The 19804-nt window shown below is 52.4% G+C and overlaps 1 protein-coding gene across 7 annotated transcripts in view; it reads right to left on the bottom strand.

The window, feature by feature from the left end:
* arhgap23a (Rho GTPase activating protein 23a) overlaps nt 1-19804 on the bottom strand; it is a 53584-nt gene that overhangs the window by 25939 nt on the left and 7841 nt on the right. For 6 of the 7 annotated variants that reach the window (XM_076144036.1, XM_076144039.1, XM_076144041.1 and 3 more), the window contains exon 1: nt 16084-16367. The exons of the other annotated variant lie outside the window; for it this stretch is intronic. In XM_076144036.1, the coding sequence (XP_076000151.1) occupies nt 16084-16137 (54 nt within the window). In that variant the 5' untranslated portion in view covers nt 16138-16367. Of the gene's footprint in view, nt 1-16083; nt 16368-19804 lie in introns of those variants that run through there. 7 annotated transcript variants of the gene reach the window in all.

Here is a 19804-nt window from a genome sequence, read left to right as displayed (position 1 = left end):
ACAAACTCTCTCTCTCTCTCTCTCTCTCTCTCTAACACCTTCCCCCGTCTCCTCATGGCATCACCTGGACACCATGCATGTCCGCATTTACACATCTTATCCCAAAAAACACAAACCGTCTGAAACACCCTGACACACACACACATACACACACACACCAGCCTCTGCAGTCAGCTGGACAACCACCTCGGAAAATTTCTGTGGGTTTCCTGGTCTAAACTTGACTTCCGATGTTGGGTTCCCGGTTGCCTTAAGACCCAGCAGAGCAGGGGGGAAACCTCGCTCTTGTTGTGCGCAAGTTAAAGGAAGACGTTTGGAATTTCCTACAATCCTACTGGGAATACGCTGTTAGAGGAAAACGAAGAATGAAATGTGGATTCTTCCTGGCACGGAAGGCAGGCGGCCGCCATCACAGTACAAGCCTGATTGTCCTTTTGAAACAATATGAGAGCAGGGAGGATAATGTTTCCATCTTAGAGCGCCACAAAGGGAAGGATTAACTTTGAATTTGCAGAATATCCTGTAATGCTAGACTTAGGCAGCTGCATCAAGTCAATTAGAGGACGTGTCAGTCAGATGCAGGAGTCAAGCTGCAGGGACTCTTACCACATGATGGACATATAACAAATACAGTCTGACATCATTGTAAACTTTATACAGTGCATAAAACAGACATGTGTTTAAGAGGCTTTTCTAAGGGCGATGAGATACACTCTGACTCTCAGGCGGCATGGGTCAGCAGCAGCAGCAGCACAGAGGTGTAGGGGGAATGTAGCGGGGTGCTGGGTGCTGCTTAGAGCCCAGGCGGGACAGAACAATGCTTTTTCAAACAGCTGAGAGCTGCAACCTGTTTGAAAAGTGGAGCTTTACGGACTTGCAAACGCTGACGAGCCTCTAATCCAGATCGCCTCTGTCTGCGCCGAGAGAGGACAGGGGAGGACGGAGGGAGGACGGAGGGTGGGCAGAGGGAGGAGGGGAGAGGACCGAATCGTCTCTTACCTCGCGCTTGGTAACGGTGGGTGGATCAGTGAGACTCACCGGCCATACGGAGGGCTTGCTGCACCATCTCTGCACGTCTAAATGCATCCAGACTCAGATGCCGGCGTTGCATTTGCTCCGTCTGTGTTTCCTGCTGCCCTCCTAACCCGGCAACACTGCCGGCTCACTCACAATCTGCCCCGCGTGCGAGAGAACGTATCCAGGCGAGATGCAGCAGTGTCTGGGACAGGTTCACAAACATCCCAGCTGTAATGTGCATGACATGCCAAACGTATGTGTGAGTGAGTGCGTACACTCCTCCACGTCAATATAAATAAATTATGTGTGCTCAAGAACCAGTTCGGCCCCATTGTCAGTTCAACAAGGCCAACAGGTGATGATGTAATGTCGGTTAAACAGGGTTTTCTACTTGCGCAGCACTGGTGAGTACACCGAGGAGCAAAACACACTGTACTTTCCTTTGTCTCGCAGAAGTGCGCCTCACAGCCGCCGGGGCCTCTGGGACGTTTTTCTTAATGGGGTAATTTTGCCTTTGGAAGATTCTGGTTTGATCCTGGGCCCAGAATCGTTTTCCACTAGGTGTTGTAGTTTAAGAATAACTTTTACAGGACGTCCTGCCGGCTCGGCGGGCCGCAGCACGTGGCGCACAGCTACTGCGCCGCCGCCGAGACGCGAATTTGGCTGGGAATTTATTGAAGGTTCCTCATCCTTCCTGTCATTATCTGCCGCGAGCTGTCGAGTAGAAAGGAAGCGGCGGCGTAAAGATACAGAGCAGATAAATAAATGCAGCGAGAGTGAGACGGTTAAACAAGGAAATCCCAAACTATACAACAACAAACTCACAGCCCCGCAGTCGTTAAGGAGCTACTGGCTGAAAGCTGCGAGAGTCCGGGTGTGTGTATATGAGTGTGTGTGTGTACATCAGCCGCACACTGCCACCATCAGTCACAGATGGAGACAATTAACTGGAACTGCCATTCTCCCCTCTCTCACACTCAGACTGTGACACAAACACGCCGTTACTAACTGAAAAAACTGTTTGTCCCAGCTGTGTCCGTACAGCCTACACCCCCAACCCACACACACACACACACACACACACACACACACACACACACATTCCTGATTCTGGCATTTTTAACTGTGTCAGTGAGGGAGAAAAGAAGGAGGGGGGATGGTAAAGATATAAAAAGGAGGAGAAAATAGAGCAAACGCGACACATAGATGCTTCCATGATGACGGCTGCATATAGGGGAAGCAAGGCCCTGCAATGAGGGCATGGGGAGGGGGAGGGGGGGAGGGCCAGGGTGTGTGTGAAATTCACACACTCCCCCACAACACCTCTCTGAAAGTGGCACTTAGCAGCCGCCTTCATCTGTCTTGAGCCACTAATTAGAAACCAAAGGGTCAATACGCCACAAATATGACAAGTTAAGCTTCTTCTTCTTCTTCTTCTGCTGATTCTGCAGCAGACCGACATTCCTCACAGAGGTGGGATGGAGAAATACAAGCACAGATGGAGCGGAGAGTGAAGCGTCAAGACTTCAGAACAGCAGAAAGAGAGTTTACATCAGGATTTTACTAATATCAGTTAAATATTAGTGAAACGTAATGTAAATAGGAAATGTAAATATAAGAACGGGTCATTTACTCTATGGTCTGAACTTATCATGCACTTTGTTTACTCTAACTGTCCGTGACATGTTTGAGTTTCTCGTAAAGTCCGAAACTCAGTGGCGCCTGAAGGCAACGCGACTTTCTGCCTGGAAAAAATGTAGTTTCTGTCAACAGCTCTGTGGTCACAAAGGCTTAAAACTATCGCCATGGTTACGCACTGTAAATACTTATGCCCGTGTGTAACTGACAAAAATCAACACAAAAGGTTCAAGGATCAAATCAAAGTGGACCGAAGACAAGTCAATCTTATAACACCGACCAATCAGGGAAAAGATGCTGAATGTGCTGCAGGTGAGGTGAGCAGAACCCAAAGAGAACCCCCGGGCTTGGATCCATGTTGATTCCTTACCCCGGGCCTGGATCTGTGAGCTCTCCTTACCCTGGTCTGCTGAGGAAGCGGGCGGGCGTCAGGCGGCGGCGGCGGTGCCCGGCCGGACGAGGAGCCGCGCAACACCGCCAGCCAGATGCAGCGAGGTTCCGGTGAGCTGCAGTCGACCCCCACCGGGTTCTGGAAGCTCCAGTCGGACCCGGCCGGAGCAGGGCAGGGGAGCATGGCGGCAGGCATCGGAACGCTCAGGGTGTCGCTCAGATCTGCATGGCCCCGCTGCACTGCACGGGCCCGCTCACACACTTACAGGACGCTCTGGACAAAACGGTTTGAAGCGACGGTTCAGTGGACGAGATCCGGGTTCTGCCAGGCTCGGAAATCCTCCTGTGGGTTCCTCTGGTCCATTACTGCTGCTGAAGATCCTCCTGGAAGAATCCCTGACTTTGGTCCTCACAAAGTTCAACACCTCAATCCTGATCTACCACTGGATGGAATCAGCTCTCACACACAGACGAAGACACACACACACGCCGTCCCTCAGCGGAGAGTCTTGGGCAGCAGATGGACGTGTGTGTGTTTGTGTGTGTGTGTGTGTGTGTGTGGCACACGCATGGAGCAACGGGGAGCACAGAGGTAGGTCTGGTTTCAGTACACACACACACCGAGAACAACTGACATGGTCCCTCCCTGTGGTGTCCAGTGATGTCCTGCATACAAAGACACTGTGTCCAGCCCCCCAGACCCTCTGTGTGTCCCAGTGGGCTGATCCTCCGTCTCTCCTCCCTCCAACAACTCTCTTTCCTCTTTCACTCTCTTTCTTTCTTTTTCCACTTTCACAAACAAATCCCTCTGTCTCTCTCTATCTCACTCGCTCGCTCTGCCTCCCTCTCGTCTATCCCGACTCAATGTGGATGAGCGCCGGCTCTTCGTCGTCCTCTTCCTCCTCCTCCGCCTCCTCTTAGTCCTCCTCCTTGTCCCTCCTTCACCTCTTTTCCTTTCTCCTTCCTCCTTGTTTTTGTTCCTCAAACGGTCGCTCACGCCAGCAACATTCCAATACGTCCCTCTAACCAACCGGTCTGACAGTGGAGAGCGTCGCTGCACAGACAGAGCAGTAAACTGGCGTTAGGGCGGCGTGATTCCACCGACGCGGCGGGGGGGCCCCGGGCTGTAGTGGCTCAGGGTCCGAGCGGAGACGTCCCCCCCCTCCTGTAGGCCGGCGCTGATAGGCTGAATCCACCGCGTTGAGGAGAGCTGCCGGCCTGCACGTGTGCCGCATGTGTGTGTGTGTGAGAGCGAGACAGACGCGGTGACAGGCAGGGCTATGATCCCTGCATTTAACTCCACAAAGGCCTCCCCCCCCACACACACACACACACCCCACACACCCCCCCGCCCGCACGTACAACACAAAAACAGAAAGAGGCTGATTTCCAAACACAAAGAGAAAAGAAAACATTCGCCTTTCTGCTGCCTTCAACGATTTCACTGCCTGTCTTTCGTTTTGCTCAAGGGGGAAAATATAGCGGAGGGATCGACGATAATGACAGGACTAAGTGGAAAAACACAGAGGAAGAGGAGCGGAGAGAGAAAGAGGGGAGGAGAGAAGGAGAGTGAGTTTGGCTAGAAGCGCTCAGGCGGCCTTGGTGGCTCAAAATAAAAATGCCTCCTCCTGGATGTCAACATGACCCCAGAACTGTCCCACACACACACACACACGTATTCACAGAATTCACACCCAGCACAGTGACACCTCTACACCACCATCCTAAAGCAGTCAGGAGGGTCAGGACCCCCTGCTGGCCCACATGAGGAGGTTCAGGTCCAGGGCGCGGGCAGGTGACCATGTCGCAGGCTGACGCTCCTTATACCTCTCCGTTACCGGTGAGGTTAGACTGGTTCCACCTGCTGCACACTGGGGCGAGTCGGGACTTGCCGGGGAGGCCCGTCGCAGACTCGTACCCTGTGGATACACTCACTCCAGCCGCAAGAACACACACTGCAGGCTTCAATACCTCATACTCAACTCTGCCCTAAATCAAACTACGGCGACAGAACTGATTCCACGACAACAAAGAGCCTTTAAATGAGTCTGAGACACATGGAGTCAAACAGCTGATCACTTTACTGTGACATCAACTGAGATACCAGGATAATGCAGCAGCTTCCCATGTTACACTTTCATCTCCAGATTTACTCTCAGAAATACTAGTAGTTCTGCTGAGGAAGCAGGCTGGCTTCAGGGGGATCCCCACACACACACACACACACACACACACACACACACACACACACACACACACACACACACACACACACACACACACACACGCCACATGTCCCACTGAGTCACATCGGGGTATAAATACACTGCGGCATGTAATTAGGGCTCCCATAAAGTCAGAGGGCTGTGGAGGGGGTGTGTGTGTGTGTGTGTGTGTGTGGGAGGGGGGGCGAGGGGGGGCTGTACAGTCTGTTGTCCAGACCAGAACTCTGAGTTTAACACACCACCAGGCAGAACCGCCCTGCAGAGAGACCGGCTGATCGGCGGCGGCGTGAGAGGAGGCCACGCCCATGACTGCAGACGGACAGACACAGCGGGACAGACAAAGACCTGATAAAAGGTCCTGGTGCTCCGTGTCACAGCGAGGCGACACGTCGCATCACATGGTGCACAATAACAGATAGCTTTGGCAAGAACAGAGAGAGAGAGAGAGAGAGAGAGAGAGAGAGAGAAGCCTACAGCGGAGACAAAAGAGCTCTGTCCTCCCTCGGGAACCATGGAGGCATTCAGAGGAAGAGGAGGATGAGCATGAGGAGGAGGATGAGCATGAAGAACCGCACATTAAGGTTTGGAGCAACAGTTTACACAGCGGACAGATACCGAGCAGGCGGGCCGCTCCACATCCATCATCTGTGTGTTTGGACGAGGGCCTCATGCACATCACAGCATCATGCCTCCTTCACTCCGTCATGCTAAGAACACGCAGGCCGTCTGCATATCAACCTGCAGGCACAACGCTCCTGCAGTCGAAAAAAATCAAAGGCGGACACGCGCTGCTTGTCTCTCGCCTCGCCGCCTCCCTCGTCTTCACCTCAGGCCTCTCTGATAACAAACATGTCTTTGGGGAAAGCGAGGGGGGGGAACGGGCCTCACACTCATAACGCTGCAGGTTAACACGAGCGTTTCTCCTCCTGCTTCACCTCCTACGCTGAGAAGGACGAATACACTTTGAGACAGATGACAGAAGTGGACAGGAAAGGGAAGACGACACGGCGTCCTACGGCGAGCGTGTCTCCAAACAGGCCCGGGTGCAGACACAACGGCGGGGCTGTTCTCTGCACGCGGGCGGCGGAAAGTCAGAAACAAGTCAAAGGAGGGTCGGCGAAGGACAAGCTGTGGGCTGTGACGGCAGAATTCGATGCTCACAATGAAACTCTACACACGCTTGGCCCACGCAGCGACATACCAGAGCCCAGACGTAGACCAGAGGACTGCGCTCAAATACCAGAATCAATCTCGGGGGCCTGCGTGCGTCTGAGCCAGGAAAGGAGCGAAGAGAGAAGCGGCAAAGTGTACATCCTGTCCTCTACTGAGGCGTGCAGCGGGCAGGACGAGCAGCGGCCGCTCGCCTCTGCTTTGCAAACGTATGAAAAGGGAATGACGCACACACACACACACACACAGCCACAGAGTATGCAAAACACACAGGGGAGGCGGAAGATTGAGCGCACAACTCTGTCTCCGTCTAGACGTTGGACGGACATTATCAGTGGCTTCTACACATGCGGGGTAGAAGAGGACGCGTCTCTCCTAAGAGGGTTAATTTTAACTCTAATCTCTGCTAAACCCCCATGCAGGCTGCATGCAGAGTGTGTTTACTCACCAGCCGCCACTAGAGGGCAGCTGCAACATGCAGAGCAGAGGCAGATGGGTGTGGACGGGCCCAGAGGGGACAGCAGCGTAGGGTGGAGACTCACACGCAGACAATCACACACACTTTATTGCCATGATTATACGACGTGCGCGTGGGGGTGTGGGTGTGTGTGTGTGTGTGTGTGTGTCGACCCTGAACACTCCCCTGTTCCCTGCCGTGGCCTCAGGTCGGGGTCGGGGGGGGGAAAACTCTGGCGGGAGATCGGCGAGGTCACACCTGCTGTGGGTGTTTGAGGGTGCAGCCGGCAGCAGGTGGAGCCGGAGACTAAATGTTCCAGGGTCAGAGTAGCCCCCCCCCAAAAAAAAGAAACCTCTACCCCACAGCTGAGCGGCGCAGGGTGGTCCCCGTCTCGTCCCTCCGTCCTCGCAACAACAACAACAGAGCACGGAGGGATTAGAGCGCTTCAAGGAGCCCACCTGACACTGTGCTTCTACTCAGAAAGGCAACGCATTAGGCACGCATTCTTTAGATGTGCCCACTGATCTGTGTGCGTGTGTGTGTGTGTGTGTGTGTGTGTGCGTGTGGGTGTGTGGGTGCATCACATTGGTTTTGCTGCAGGGGAACCACGTGAGCTCAGAGCATGTGAGCTCTTTAAAAGGGTGTAAACACTTTGCCAGACCCAAAATTTCTGAAACAAGAACACAGCCGTCATTCACCCAAACACACACACACACACACACACATGCCTGAACATGTGGAACAACTCATCACACACACCACAATGCCGATGAATAGTTTGAGTCAATAGCCTGATCAATATGCGCACAGCTGTACAGAACACACACACACACACACATCCACACACACACACGCTGAAATACATTACACTTACACTCCAATCACTATCTGATTTATTTTCACACTCCTACATCAATATCAGCATCTGCCTCACAACATTCCATGATGAGCTGCACAGCGCATAAGAACGTGACTCCGTGCAGGAAAATGGCCGTCGGCGGAATCAGGAAGTCGATGTGAACCGACGCGTCAGAGTGCGAGCGGCCGTCCATCCATCGAGCGGCGTACGTCACCGGGGAACGAAGGGAGACGTGACTCAGCAGGTCAACGGGGCCGGGGGCGGATTGGGGGAGGGAGGGCAGCAGATGTTGGAAAGGGAACACCGGGGGGAAAATCTTAGCGGGGAATAAAAAAAATGAGGGCAAAATGATCCAAAGCAGAAACCAGAGTGAAGAAGTCGGGAGGGAGCAGATGGCGAAGAAGGCCGATGTGGCCGTGACACCATCACACACACGCACAGTTTTACTCGCTAATATATACACACGGTAATTACCCAGCATGCTCTCCAGTATTAGCGCTGGTTTCTCCGTTCTATCATCGAAGTGACGCGACAGAAAGCAGCTCACCGACGCATCGCTCTGCAATGTGTGTGTGTGGGTCACACTCAATGGAGCCTTTGTGCACCCATGAATTATTAAATGTGCTACTGGACTTGTGTGTGTGTGTGTGTGTGTGTGTGTATGCATTGGGGGTGGGGGAGGGAGAGGAGGAGGAGGGTGGATCTGCTGTGAACGAGCCGTTGACCCTGTTAGATTGAATGCAAACGCAATGAGTGAGAATGCGTGAAGGCTGAGCAAATATGTGTGTAAGAGAAAGAGAAAGAGAGAGAGAGAGAGAGAGAGAGAGAGAGAGAGAGAGAGAGAGAGAGAGAGAGAGAGAGAGAGTGTGTGTGGCATGAGATCAAATCAAAGCGTGATACACACTCAGATTAGACACATACACACTCTGTGTTCCGGCACTAAGTGGGCAGATGACATTCCACTTTAACCTACTTAGCAGGACTTCTCCTCCCCTCATGCCTCATCTGCACTGAGCAGTGAGGAAGAGCTTGAGGAAGAGCGTCGAGAGCGCGAGGAATAGCGTCACTCCCTTCATGTTGCTCATCTCTGATCTGGAGGGGATCCAGACCGATTCTGGAGTTGAGGTCCTTCAGTGGCTCGGAGTCTCCGCTCAGGCCTCAATGTGACTGTCACATGTTCTACACACTCACACACACACATCTTGGATTTTTCGACTAAGTGTGCTTCACCTTGATGAAGACTCAACCGTCTCTGGCCGCCGTGTGTGTTGTGGTTGCAGGCTGAGGTTGTGTGAGATCTCCCGTCTGTCTAAAGTCCTCTTCTCTCTGTTGGGTCGCGCCCTGAGGAGTGAACCTGGAGCTTCAGCAGGAAGTCCACACGGCCACATCCTGCTGCCATCTCAGTGTTCTGGGTTTCCTCAGGTGATTCCAGTCTTGGTGTACATATACACACACACACACACACACACACACACACACACCGTATATACTTCCAGACCTTAACGGCATCAGAGCCGATGACGACATCTGGCAAGCAGCTCGCCCCCCCCTCTATAGTGACCACAACCTCTGGGAGCAATCAGAGCGTCACGTCTGAGCTCCGCTGCAATAAGAGCCCCCCTGTTCCCCCCTCGTCCCTCCTCTTCCTCTTTTCTTCTTTTTCTTCCCTGGCTGTTTTCAGAAGCAGACCTCAGCAGTGTGGAGCTCCAGAGAAACCGCAGGGCCTCTCTGAGCCGTTCCACCGCCATGCCAGCGTTGGGAGCCCCGCAGCTCCGGGGCCGCTCAACCCCCCCGCCCCTACGTCCCCCCTCTAACCCCGCCCCCCTCCCTGCAGGCCCAGATGTATATATTTAGCCCATCTCTGCCTCCGTGTAATTAACAGATGAAAATTATAACTTTGGTTCCCGGTGAGATGACGTCTTTGTTCCCCTCGGCTGAGTTTTGGCGATGCTGAAGCCGGACTGACTGGAGGCCCCCGCCGCCCCCGCTGCCGCCGCCGAGCCCCAACGCCAGGCGGGCAGCGGTCCAACGGCCGGGGCGTGGCGGTGGTGGACAATAAGAAAAGACGAAAAAAGATGGGAGGGCGGAGCTCCGAGGCTTCAGAGTAGGGAAGTGTTTATTAGAGCGACCCGGAGAGATGCCCTCCGTGTGAGTTTCCGTGTGAGGTCATCTGGTTTTTACATTCCTGCTGCGCACCGCCGCTTACGCCGCGCCGAGGAAGTCCTCCGTCTCAGACACACACACGCACAGGCCAAGAAGGACGAGCGAGGGGAGAGGCGGTCGGTTCTCACAGTGTGTGTACCCTGTGATAAGCTTGTGCAGACATGGCAGAGATGGCACAGTGATACCGTCCTGGCCCTGGGAGGGACAGAGGATCTGCCCGTGCTATCCTCTCATCTACACCGGGACCGCCTGCTGCTTCCTGTTGATGTTGTTGATGTTGCTGCAGGCTGGTGGAGCGTCTTCGGTTTCCTAACATCTTCGTCCTCTTCACGCCAGACTGACGACGTTGGAGATTGTGCATTTGATGATTGACGATTGTGTCGCTCCGTGTCCTTTGTCGGGTTTCCATTGACTTGTTTTGTAACAGAAACACATTTCTGAACCCTTGAGCCGTTTCTGTGGCGAGATGATAGAGATTTAGTTCATTCAACAGAAACAGGGTCTGTAAAGGCCGACCTCAGTTTGCGATCATCCGCTTTCGTAACTCCTCCTCCTTGGCGCCACCTACAGTAACGGAGCGTAGGATTGTGTTTGTGTCTCCAGCTGACCTCTGACCCTCTGACATGTTCAAAGCTCGGTCAGGTATGCGACCCCGAGGAGCCGAGGGCCTCGCTCTGCCGTCTCTCTTCTTTCTGTTTACGCCAAATCGCTGGAGGACGATTCCAGACTCAGAGTGTTTACATGGGGAGCCTCACACACACACACACACACACACACACACACACACACACACACACACACACACACACACACACACACACACACACACAGCTGAGCTTAGGGTGAGGAGGGACATTGATGCAGTGTTAGTGTCATTCCTTGCTGTACACGTTTATAGAGACAGAGGACGTAGGAAAGACATTCGGAGGACGTTTGGTAACTTAAACCTCTAAGCGCTTCACTCTGTCTTCAGGCGAACAAAAGGCGAAGCTGCCAGCCTCAAGCATCTGAGCACCCGGTGGTTTTGGACAGAGAGATGACCATAGAAGGAAGCGTGGAGGAGATCAAAGCAGAGGGCTACTGTGCTCCGATCACACAGGGAGGAGGAGGAGGAGGAGAAGAAGAGGAACGGAACGGGAGGAGGAGGAGGAGGAGGAGGAACGCCGGGATAGAGAGGAGAGATTTGAATTTGAGCAGAAATCGGAGAGAGAGAGGTCGTGTTTGTGTCTGCAGCGAACGTTTAGGGAACGCCGTCTCACCGGCACTTAGATGGGCGTCAGCTGGCCCGCCGCCATGTTCACACACACACATACACACACACACACACCAGAGCACCAAGCAAGATGATGATTATAATAAAGAATGAAGGTCATTAAGGCGCCATTAAGGTGAGATAATATTCACTTTCCACTGATTTATTTGACATTCCACTGATTTGCCAACGATTGTGAGTGACTCCCTCACACACACACACACACGTCACGGCGGTGGAATCTGAGCGGAGCACCTGCTCTCTCTCTCTCTCTCTCTCTCTCCTCGCTGCTTCACTGTGCTCCACTGTCACTCGCCATCATTCTTTCCCCGTGACTCATCGGGATTCTCTCCATTTTGTTATCCTCTCCACAAGACACACACACACACACACACACATACCACTCACACACACATTCTTGCCCTCGGTCGTCTTTGTAAAAACATCAACATTTCAGGAATCTCAGCACAACTTTCATATCAGCCGGGACAGAGACAAAACAAGATGCATGATGGGATCACAGGCCTGCACTTAACCTCTGTGGCCCCCCGTGCTCACACTGACCCGGGGTCCCTCCTGCCCCTTTAACCCGCCTTTCTGTGTGTGGGGCTGGGGGCTCCTAAACCTCTGAACCTTAACCCCGAGTCCAGCCCCCCCCCCCCCCTCCTCGCTCGCTCGGGGCCGATCCCGCTCACAGATACAGACGCGGGCGAGGAGACGAGTCTGCATTTTTCACGACAAGACCCGACCTGCTCGCCATTCCTCGCACGAACCCGCCGTCACATCGAGATGGAGCGCCTTCGCCGCACCGTACGGGCTCAGATATTCCTACACGGCGGCGACGACAACACACTGAGAGACAGACACACACACACACACACACACACACACACACACACACACACAGGAGCACAAAGAGGCACTGACGCGGCCCAGACCATCAACAGGCTGAATCTAATTAGCTCTCATCCATTTCTGAGAGAGGCTTTGTCTCAGGCCAAACCTCCCACTGCCTTGGAATCAGATGCCGCATGAAATGCAGCTGGTACACAAGAGGGGACGTGTGCTCCCCTCTCAGGAGGAATGTGGCCCGGGAGCGTCGCGGGCACGGGGAACGGGAACGCGTCGCCCAAAACTTCGGCTCGCTTCTCCTCGACTACCAAGAGCACGTGTTCGTTAATGAGAAAAGCGGGAAATGGAAAGAGAGAGCCGATGAGAGAGAAAGAGAGAGAGGGATCGATAAAGAGCCATTAGCGATACAAATGCACTTGTGCGGCGAGCCACGCCCCTCTGACCACGCCCGTCCCACCGCGACAAACAAGGTCAGCGATGACTGATGTCCTTCGCCCACCTATAATCTGCCACGGTGTGTTTGTGCAGCATCAAGGACTTCCTCGCGCAAACACGAGGGGTGGGCAGTGTGAGAGCGAGCGGACCACGCGTACAAACACTCAGCCTGTGTGTGTGTGTGTGTGTGTGTGGTGCACCTGCGTAAGTCCGATGTAAACACACGCCAGGCTGCTCGTATTTGTGAACACCTGTGCTTAGCTATGGGGGCGGGGGGGTCAACACACACACACACACACACACACACACACACACACACACACACACACACACACACACACACACACACACACACACACACACACACACACACACACACACACACACACACACACACACACACACACACACACGCTCTATCCAGGTTAATGATTGTGGATGCGAGGCGAGAGGCCGTGCAGCTGTCATGTAGAGGCCCAGTGCTGAGGAATGTTACCCGGGGTGTGTGTGTGTGTGGGGGGGTGAGGGTGGGAGATGAGTGTGAGGGGTGGGGGTGAGGGGGCGTGAGTGTGAAGACATTTTAACGGTGTTAACAGACTCGTGCAGACCACTGTGTAACACACACTCCACTGTCACTGCCAACACATCAATCTGCCCACTAAGTTCACTACAAACCAGAGAAACTGCTAACGGCTAACGGCTAACGTTTCCTACTTTCATCTTTCCAGGTGTGTTCAGAACGTGTTGTACATTTACACCAACACACTGCCTGTTTACGAGTGTGTTGGACCCAGTCACAGTGTAACAGACAGCGAGAGTGGGAAAGGAAATAAATGGCTCCAAACATAGAGGCTGATAGAGCGTTTGGAATGTTTCAAAAGTGGAATTTGTGCCAAAGTTGAAGCTTGACTGACGACAGACGCCACAGTGATTTATACTCTCAGAGATATTAAACAGAAGAATTGTGCAAATGGAGCACAGCTGATCTTTACAGTATCTCATGTCTGTGCTGTGCAAAGATCAACACACTCCTGAGGTTCCATGTTTCCCCTTTTAAAGGTTCCCGAAGCCCCACACACACTCAGCGGTGCGGCTCTCGCTGTGCTGAGCGCCTCTGACTTTGTGAAAGCATCTGCTAATGATCACCTTAATGCTTTCCTCTGCAGCATTACTCAGACGTTTTCGGTTAGAGCTCCCTTGACCCGGGGAGCTGATCCGGGACCAGCCGACTGCACGGCCCTCTGAGACTCCCCGGACGAGCCGTTTCCAGATCAGGTAGAGAGAGAGAGAGAGAGAGAGAGAGAGAGAGAGACGAGGAAGCAAACACAAACCCAAACGCTCCATGGATTGAACTGACAAACGTGTAGAAAAGAGCGGCGGGGAACATCGAAAAAGGCCTCGGTTGATGATTTTCATAAAAGCACTCTCATGTTTCCCATCATCGATAAGCGCTGGATCACATGACACACTGCAGCATCAGCTCGGCCCCGCCCGGAGGTCCACGCCGCTCTATTGATTCACTCACAGGAGCCGCACTGCAACGCCGGGAAAAGGCCTCTAACAACATTAAAGCCGTCCCAGCGGACATCACAGTAACTGCCCTCATCCAGCACACACTCCCATCCACACACACTCCCATCCAGACACATTCACATGGGGACGTATCACACATTTAATGTAATCCCAGCGTCATTTCGCAATTGTGTGTGATGACATCAGCGTGGACGAGTTGATTCATGGACTATAGGAGATCAATGCTACAGACTCAGGCAAGGAAAAGTCAAAAGGCGCGCACATACAAGAGCTGGGTGTGGGCCGACACACGCGGGGTCAAGGGTCGGCTTTGAAACAGGCCAGAGAGCTGAGGTAGGAGAGGTTGAGACCAGCAAAGGATCAACGCTGTGGACAGTGAGGAAGGAGTATCAGACGCTTCATACCAGAACACTGGAGAGAAAAGTGAGACTTGTAACAGACAAATAATGGTGCGCATACAAAACACACATATGAATACCAACACACAACCAGGGAGGTTTAATTAGAAGTGTGCAGAGGAGGAGGAGGAGGAGGGGAAAAACTAGGATGAAGAGAAAAGTTAAAGGGAACAAAAGGAAGCTAAAGTTTTTGTGAGAATTCAGCAAAAAGGAGAGAGAGAGAGAGAGAGAGAGAGAGAGAGAGAGAGAGAGAGAGAGAGAGAGAGAGAGAGAGAGAGAGCATGTAGGGCTGAGTTTGATAAGCTCACAGGAGAGTTGCAACACACAGGAAAGACCACGCAAACACAACCTTGTAACACTGTCATACACACACACACACACACAGACACCAGACACATCACACACTAATACTACGTCACGTGTATACAGTCCAGCGTGAGAAGAGGAAGAAAAAGAGGAGGATGAGTCCTCCTATAGGAGCCAAACCACAGGGACAGACTCTGTGCTTTCCTCCATATCCTCCCCATGTGTTCATCTGCATCCCACTTTACTGTACAGAGCTCTTTTATCTCTACACATATCTCCAAATATAAAGCATTAAACAAACAATGATACACATTTACAACACACACACACACACATGCAAACAATCAAGCCAGAGAGCCTCAGCAGTGATCCATATGGCTGCTTCCAAACAGCACCGGCAGACCACCGCCCATGTGTTCACACACACACACACACACACACACACACACACACACACACACACACACACACACACACCACCCAATGGAGCAACGTCTCCTACCTCATGACATTCCTCACTAATCAAATGTACAGCAGAAGCCTTCACTTCCAAACAGGACCCCTGCTGGTGATCAATGAGGATCCAGCTCAGGGGGAACAATCACAATGTAGCTCATCCATCTGTTTGATTCAGAGTTCATATTGAACCCTAAAGACATGACAGTCGTGACAAGATGAGTAAGATGTGTGTGAGTGCTCATGAGGTTCAGAGATCCTCCTCCACACACACAGCAACAGCAGGACACTTTGCTTGCTTGTTTTGTAGGACTTCTGTGTCTCAAATTGATTGGAAGTTCGTCAATCAATCAATTCTGACAGTAAATGAGACATTTGTCTGATCAGGACTGGACACCGAGCTGATGCGGGGCAGCAGCGGCAGCAGCAGCCTCCATCCCTGCCTGGGACGTCCCGTCTCACTCTGACAGCCTGTCCGCCTCCTGATGCAGCGAGAGGCGGACAAAAGGCTCGGAGCAGCCCGGGGCGTGGACGAGGCTCCGGGGCGGTTTGGAGCACAAGTAGCGGGGTTCGTTTCCCGGCCACAAGAGTCCGCAGAAATAGCAGAAAACACACATCAAACACACTTTGGGGGGGTTCGTACAGTATGGCGGACTGTGTGTGTGTGCGTGTGTGTGTGTGTGTGTGTGTGTGTATGTGTACACAGCGGCTATGTAAACTCGTGTTAATCCTCTTAGTGAATCACGCTCTCTGCCCCTCTCAGCCCCGTGGCGCACTTCAGACCGTCCGGACACATTAACGGGACGCCACCGTGCAGGTACCGCGGACATGAAGCGACACACACACACACACACACTCTCTCTCTCTCTCTCTCTCTCTCTTACACACACACACCACACAGCAGTTTTCTCAGCGTCTCCCTCGGTACTTACGTGGTTCTCAGAGTACGGTGGTATTCCAACAAGGCAAAAAGCAACTCCATTCATTGGACGGCAGAGCGTAGAGCTGCAACAAGCGCAGCGGGGATTTGTTGCTGGAGACGCGGCGGGTCTTTGAGTAACGAGGCGGTAGCCAAAGGCAAACTTATAAGCTCGGCGGCTCTCCGGCTTCCTTCCTCCTGAACACCCCTCTCTCGTCCCGTTGTTTCGGGCCGTTCGGTGCGCTCCCCCCTCCTCCTCTTCCGCCACACCGCATCAGTTGTGTTGAACTAAACCCTCCTGCTCGGCCTGCCTGGAAACAGCCTCGGCGACACAAAGCGCACAGTAAACATGGGCGGCAATACAGGAAGATAATGACTCAGCCTTCAGAATAAAGTCATTAACGCGGCCGGGAACAAAAAGTTCGAGGAGAGAACCGCGTCTCTGCTGTCTGCTTTGATGTCAGCGGCGGTTCCGAACTCCAATAAAGTAGAATAACTGCCATTGTTCGGCCTCTTTTCCGGAAACTATTCATAAAGTTTGGTCACTGGTTTGCTGATTTGTGCTTACATTGTTACCTGACACTGACCCTACGCGAGTAAATAACCACATGTTGATTAATTTACTTATAACTAATCAACTCACTTATAACACATAGCCTGGTTTTGTTCTTGCTTTTGATGTACCACATTGTTTTGCCGGAAGTATAATCATAGTATTCTCGCGAGCTTGACCCGAGCAGCTTGAAAGTGAAGGGAGGGTGCGTTTGTTAAATCCGTGCGCTCCGCCCTGCCAGACCGCAGCGTGCGGGCTCCCTCTGGCTGCGCCCGAACACTTGTATCCAGAGGCTGATTGATGACATCATGTTCTTTCAGGGATGTAAAGGTGCTTATATTTCGATCCTGGAGGTATTAAAAATGAACATTTATATAATCATAAAGTGTTTCACCTGATGAGCTGAGATCGAATAAAAGAAGTAAGCGCACCGTAATTGCACAGTGAAGTCTAAAGCAGGATCTGAGTTCCAGTAACTGAGTTGTGTTTATGTTCTGAAAGAGGGAAGTAAAATTCAAACTACTACCTGGCAACATGCTGAATGGCTACTTAATGTTTTATGATGTGGTAGCAGTTCCTCATCGGGCTCTATCAGATGTATTTTCCGATAAATGGAAAATCTCCCGGCGTAATCACACAAGCGTGACCCTGGATGAACTGCTGTTGATGTTTACTGGGAGATGGCTTGCCTAATATGAATCTGTTGACACACCAAACCAGATTATAATTCAGGCATTCTGGGAAAGCGTCAACAGAATTGTATTTTTAGCCAAAGATGAACCACCCAAATGAATCAATCGACACAGTCAGGGGACGCTTACTCATCAATCTAACAGGAACTTCAGCTGACTGCCAAGAGGTTACATTACATCACATAAGCTAGAGTTCATCCTTATTTCAGCTATGGGCTTATCTAAAACAAACTGTGTCCACCATATAGTTCTGGGTTCTGCTGACATTAAACATGGAGGAACAAGGAAGGAAGAGAGAAACACGACGCGTAGATGTGGAGCAATAGCTTTAGCCACTGTGATGGCTCAGAGCTTTAGGCCCATGTGGCTGCCATTACTCTGAGGGGTGCAAGTAGCAGAGCGAGGGAGAGGGAGCCACTTCAAAGGCCGGCTGCCTATAGGGAAACTAGAGTCGTAGAGGAGAAGAAGACGAAGAAGAAGAAGAAGTTTACGGGAGCCTTCCCACGCCAAGAAGCAGCTGCCAACTCAACTTTCATCTCAACACGTCTCCTGCGTCTGCTTCCTCTCACTTCACGGCTCCGGCTCCTCCGCTCGCGCTGAGGTCTTCGCCATCCCAAAGCCAAACAGGCTTATGGCGGCTGTACGCTCACAAAGGCCCGGTCGTGACCTTCACTCATCTCCGTCTGGAGCTCCATTCAAAACAGATCATTACCATGTGAATCCTTAATCCCTCCAAGTTACGCGTGTGTGTGTAGTGAAGCTAAACTGGGTTCTGCGAATACCAGGCTGTCTGTAAACACACCATGGCAGAGCGACTTTAGTGGGAATCCTGGTCTTAAGGTGGGAGACCAGGGGGCAGATGGGGGGCGGCAGAGTGAAGGGAAGGCCTGGCAAAGGGAATGTGTGGAGCTCATCTATACTCTCTGACCTGGAATGGGGATGGATTCTCTGCTGACTCCTTCTCCCTCCTTCTTCTCCATATGGTTCCTATTCCACCTGACAGAGGGATGAATCACGGTTTGTCTCCGTCTTTCCCCCAGATTGCAGGCGGACGGCGCTCACACGGCAGTCATCAATTTTGACTGACAGGCCGGCAAAGGGGCTCTTGTATTATTGATGACTGCTGGTCGCCTGAATTTGGTAGGTTGTCGTTTCCTGTCTCAGCAGGGAGCTGGAGCAAAATGTGAGAGTGCTGAGTTTGGGATACGGGACAGAGCTGTGATTGGATCCATACCCGACCAATGAGGACGCCATCTTCATCATTGACCTCACGTGGTCTCTTTGAACTCAATCCTACTCTACTCGTTCCTCCCCCTCCTCCTCCTCCTCCTCTTCCTCTTGGTCAGCCTTGCCTCGGGCGTGTCACTGCGTCCCCGCTGATCGACAGAGTAAGACCCAATCTGAGGGTGATGTGAGATGACACCCCTGATCCCTGTCCCTGGAGGGCTGTCCAGGGATGAGCGGAGAGCACGGAGAGAGACGCGCTCAGATAGGCTTCCCGGTCATTACATAATGATACACAGCCCGACGCCTCGTGGGACAAACCCATAAACAACCATCATCCCATTTACTCGCTCGACCGCACCCCCGATTCCCTCCTCCCCCCCCCCCCCCCCGGCCCCTCAGTGGTCCTTGCTGGGCGGAGACGTCGGCACTAATGAGATTCTCACTCTGTAGCATTGACTGAAGCTGCGTCCCACATCCCATTCTAGGCCACAGTGCTCTCTATGTACACGTATGAACTGATTCGCTGCAGTTCACTGTGGTCCCTCCATTTAACCTGATATCACCCCCCAGCCCACCCCACCCCCCCACCCCGTCCCCCACATATCTGCTCCACTTCCCTGGTGTTACTCAGTCAGTCTTCTCTTCAGTCACCCCCCTTCGCACACACATACTTTGAGTTAAAGGAGTGTAGTTGCCAGATCTTTTCAACATCACATCATTTACTGTGAGACACCATGAAGCGTCCACACACACACACACACACACACACACACACATTCTCTGTTTGGACACACTGCTCTGTCAGTCTCTTCCACAGCCTCTATGTGATACTGTTACATTTGACAGTGATGCTCGCTTCATATCTCTCTACCAGCTTAAGAGCTAAATGGACACGGTGCACCTCTCTCTCTTTCTCTCTCTCTCTCTCTCTCTCTCTCTCTCTCTCTCTCTCTCTCTCTCTCTCTCTCTCTCTCTCTCTCTCAGCTGATCTAATACACAGCGTAAGCGTCTTCGCTGACCTCGTCTCAAATGTAATAACAGCAGCTGATTATCACCGTCTGGGCCTGATAGCGTGAGATGGTGTCCGCACAAGGGTTTGAAACTGGAGAATTGTGTAGCGTGAGCTCGCGTGGGGGAAAATCTGCTGGTCAACTCAAGTATGACGACATCACCCTCAGGGTTTACGTGCGTGTATGTACTCATGCATGATTGAGACGGGGATGAGGTGAGGATGTGTGCGTACGGACTCCTGAATGAGTTGT

The sequence above is a fragment of the Genypterus blacodes genome, unplaced genomic scaffold (assembly GCF_046128005.1).
Source record: "Genypterus blacodes isolate CSIRO-AG114 ecotype Tasmania unplaced genomic scaffold, CSIRO-AGI_Gbla_v1 ptg000028l_1, whole genome shotgun sequence".
NCBI classification, from domain to species: Eukaryota; Metazoa; Chordata; class Actinopteri; order Ophidiiformes; family Ophidiidae; genus Genypterus; species Genypterus blacodes.
This window is presented reverse-complemented; position numbering and strand designations above follow the sequence as displayed.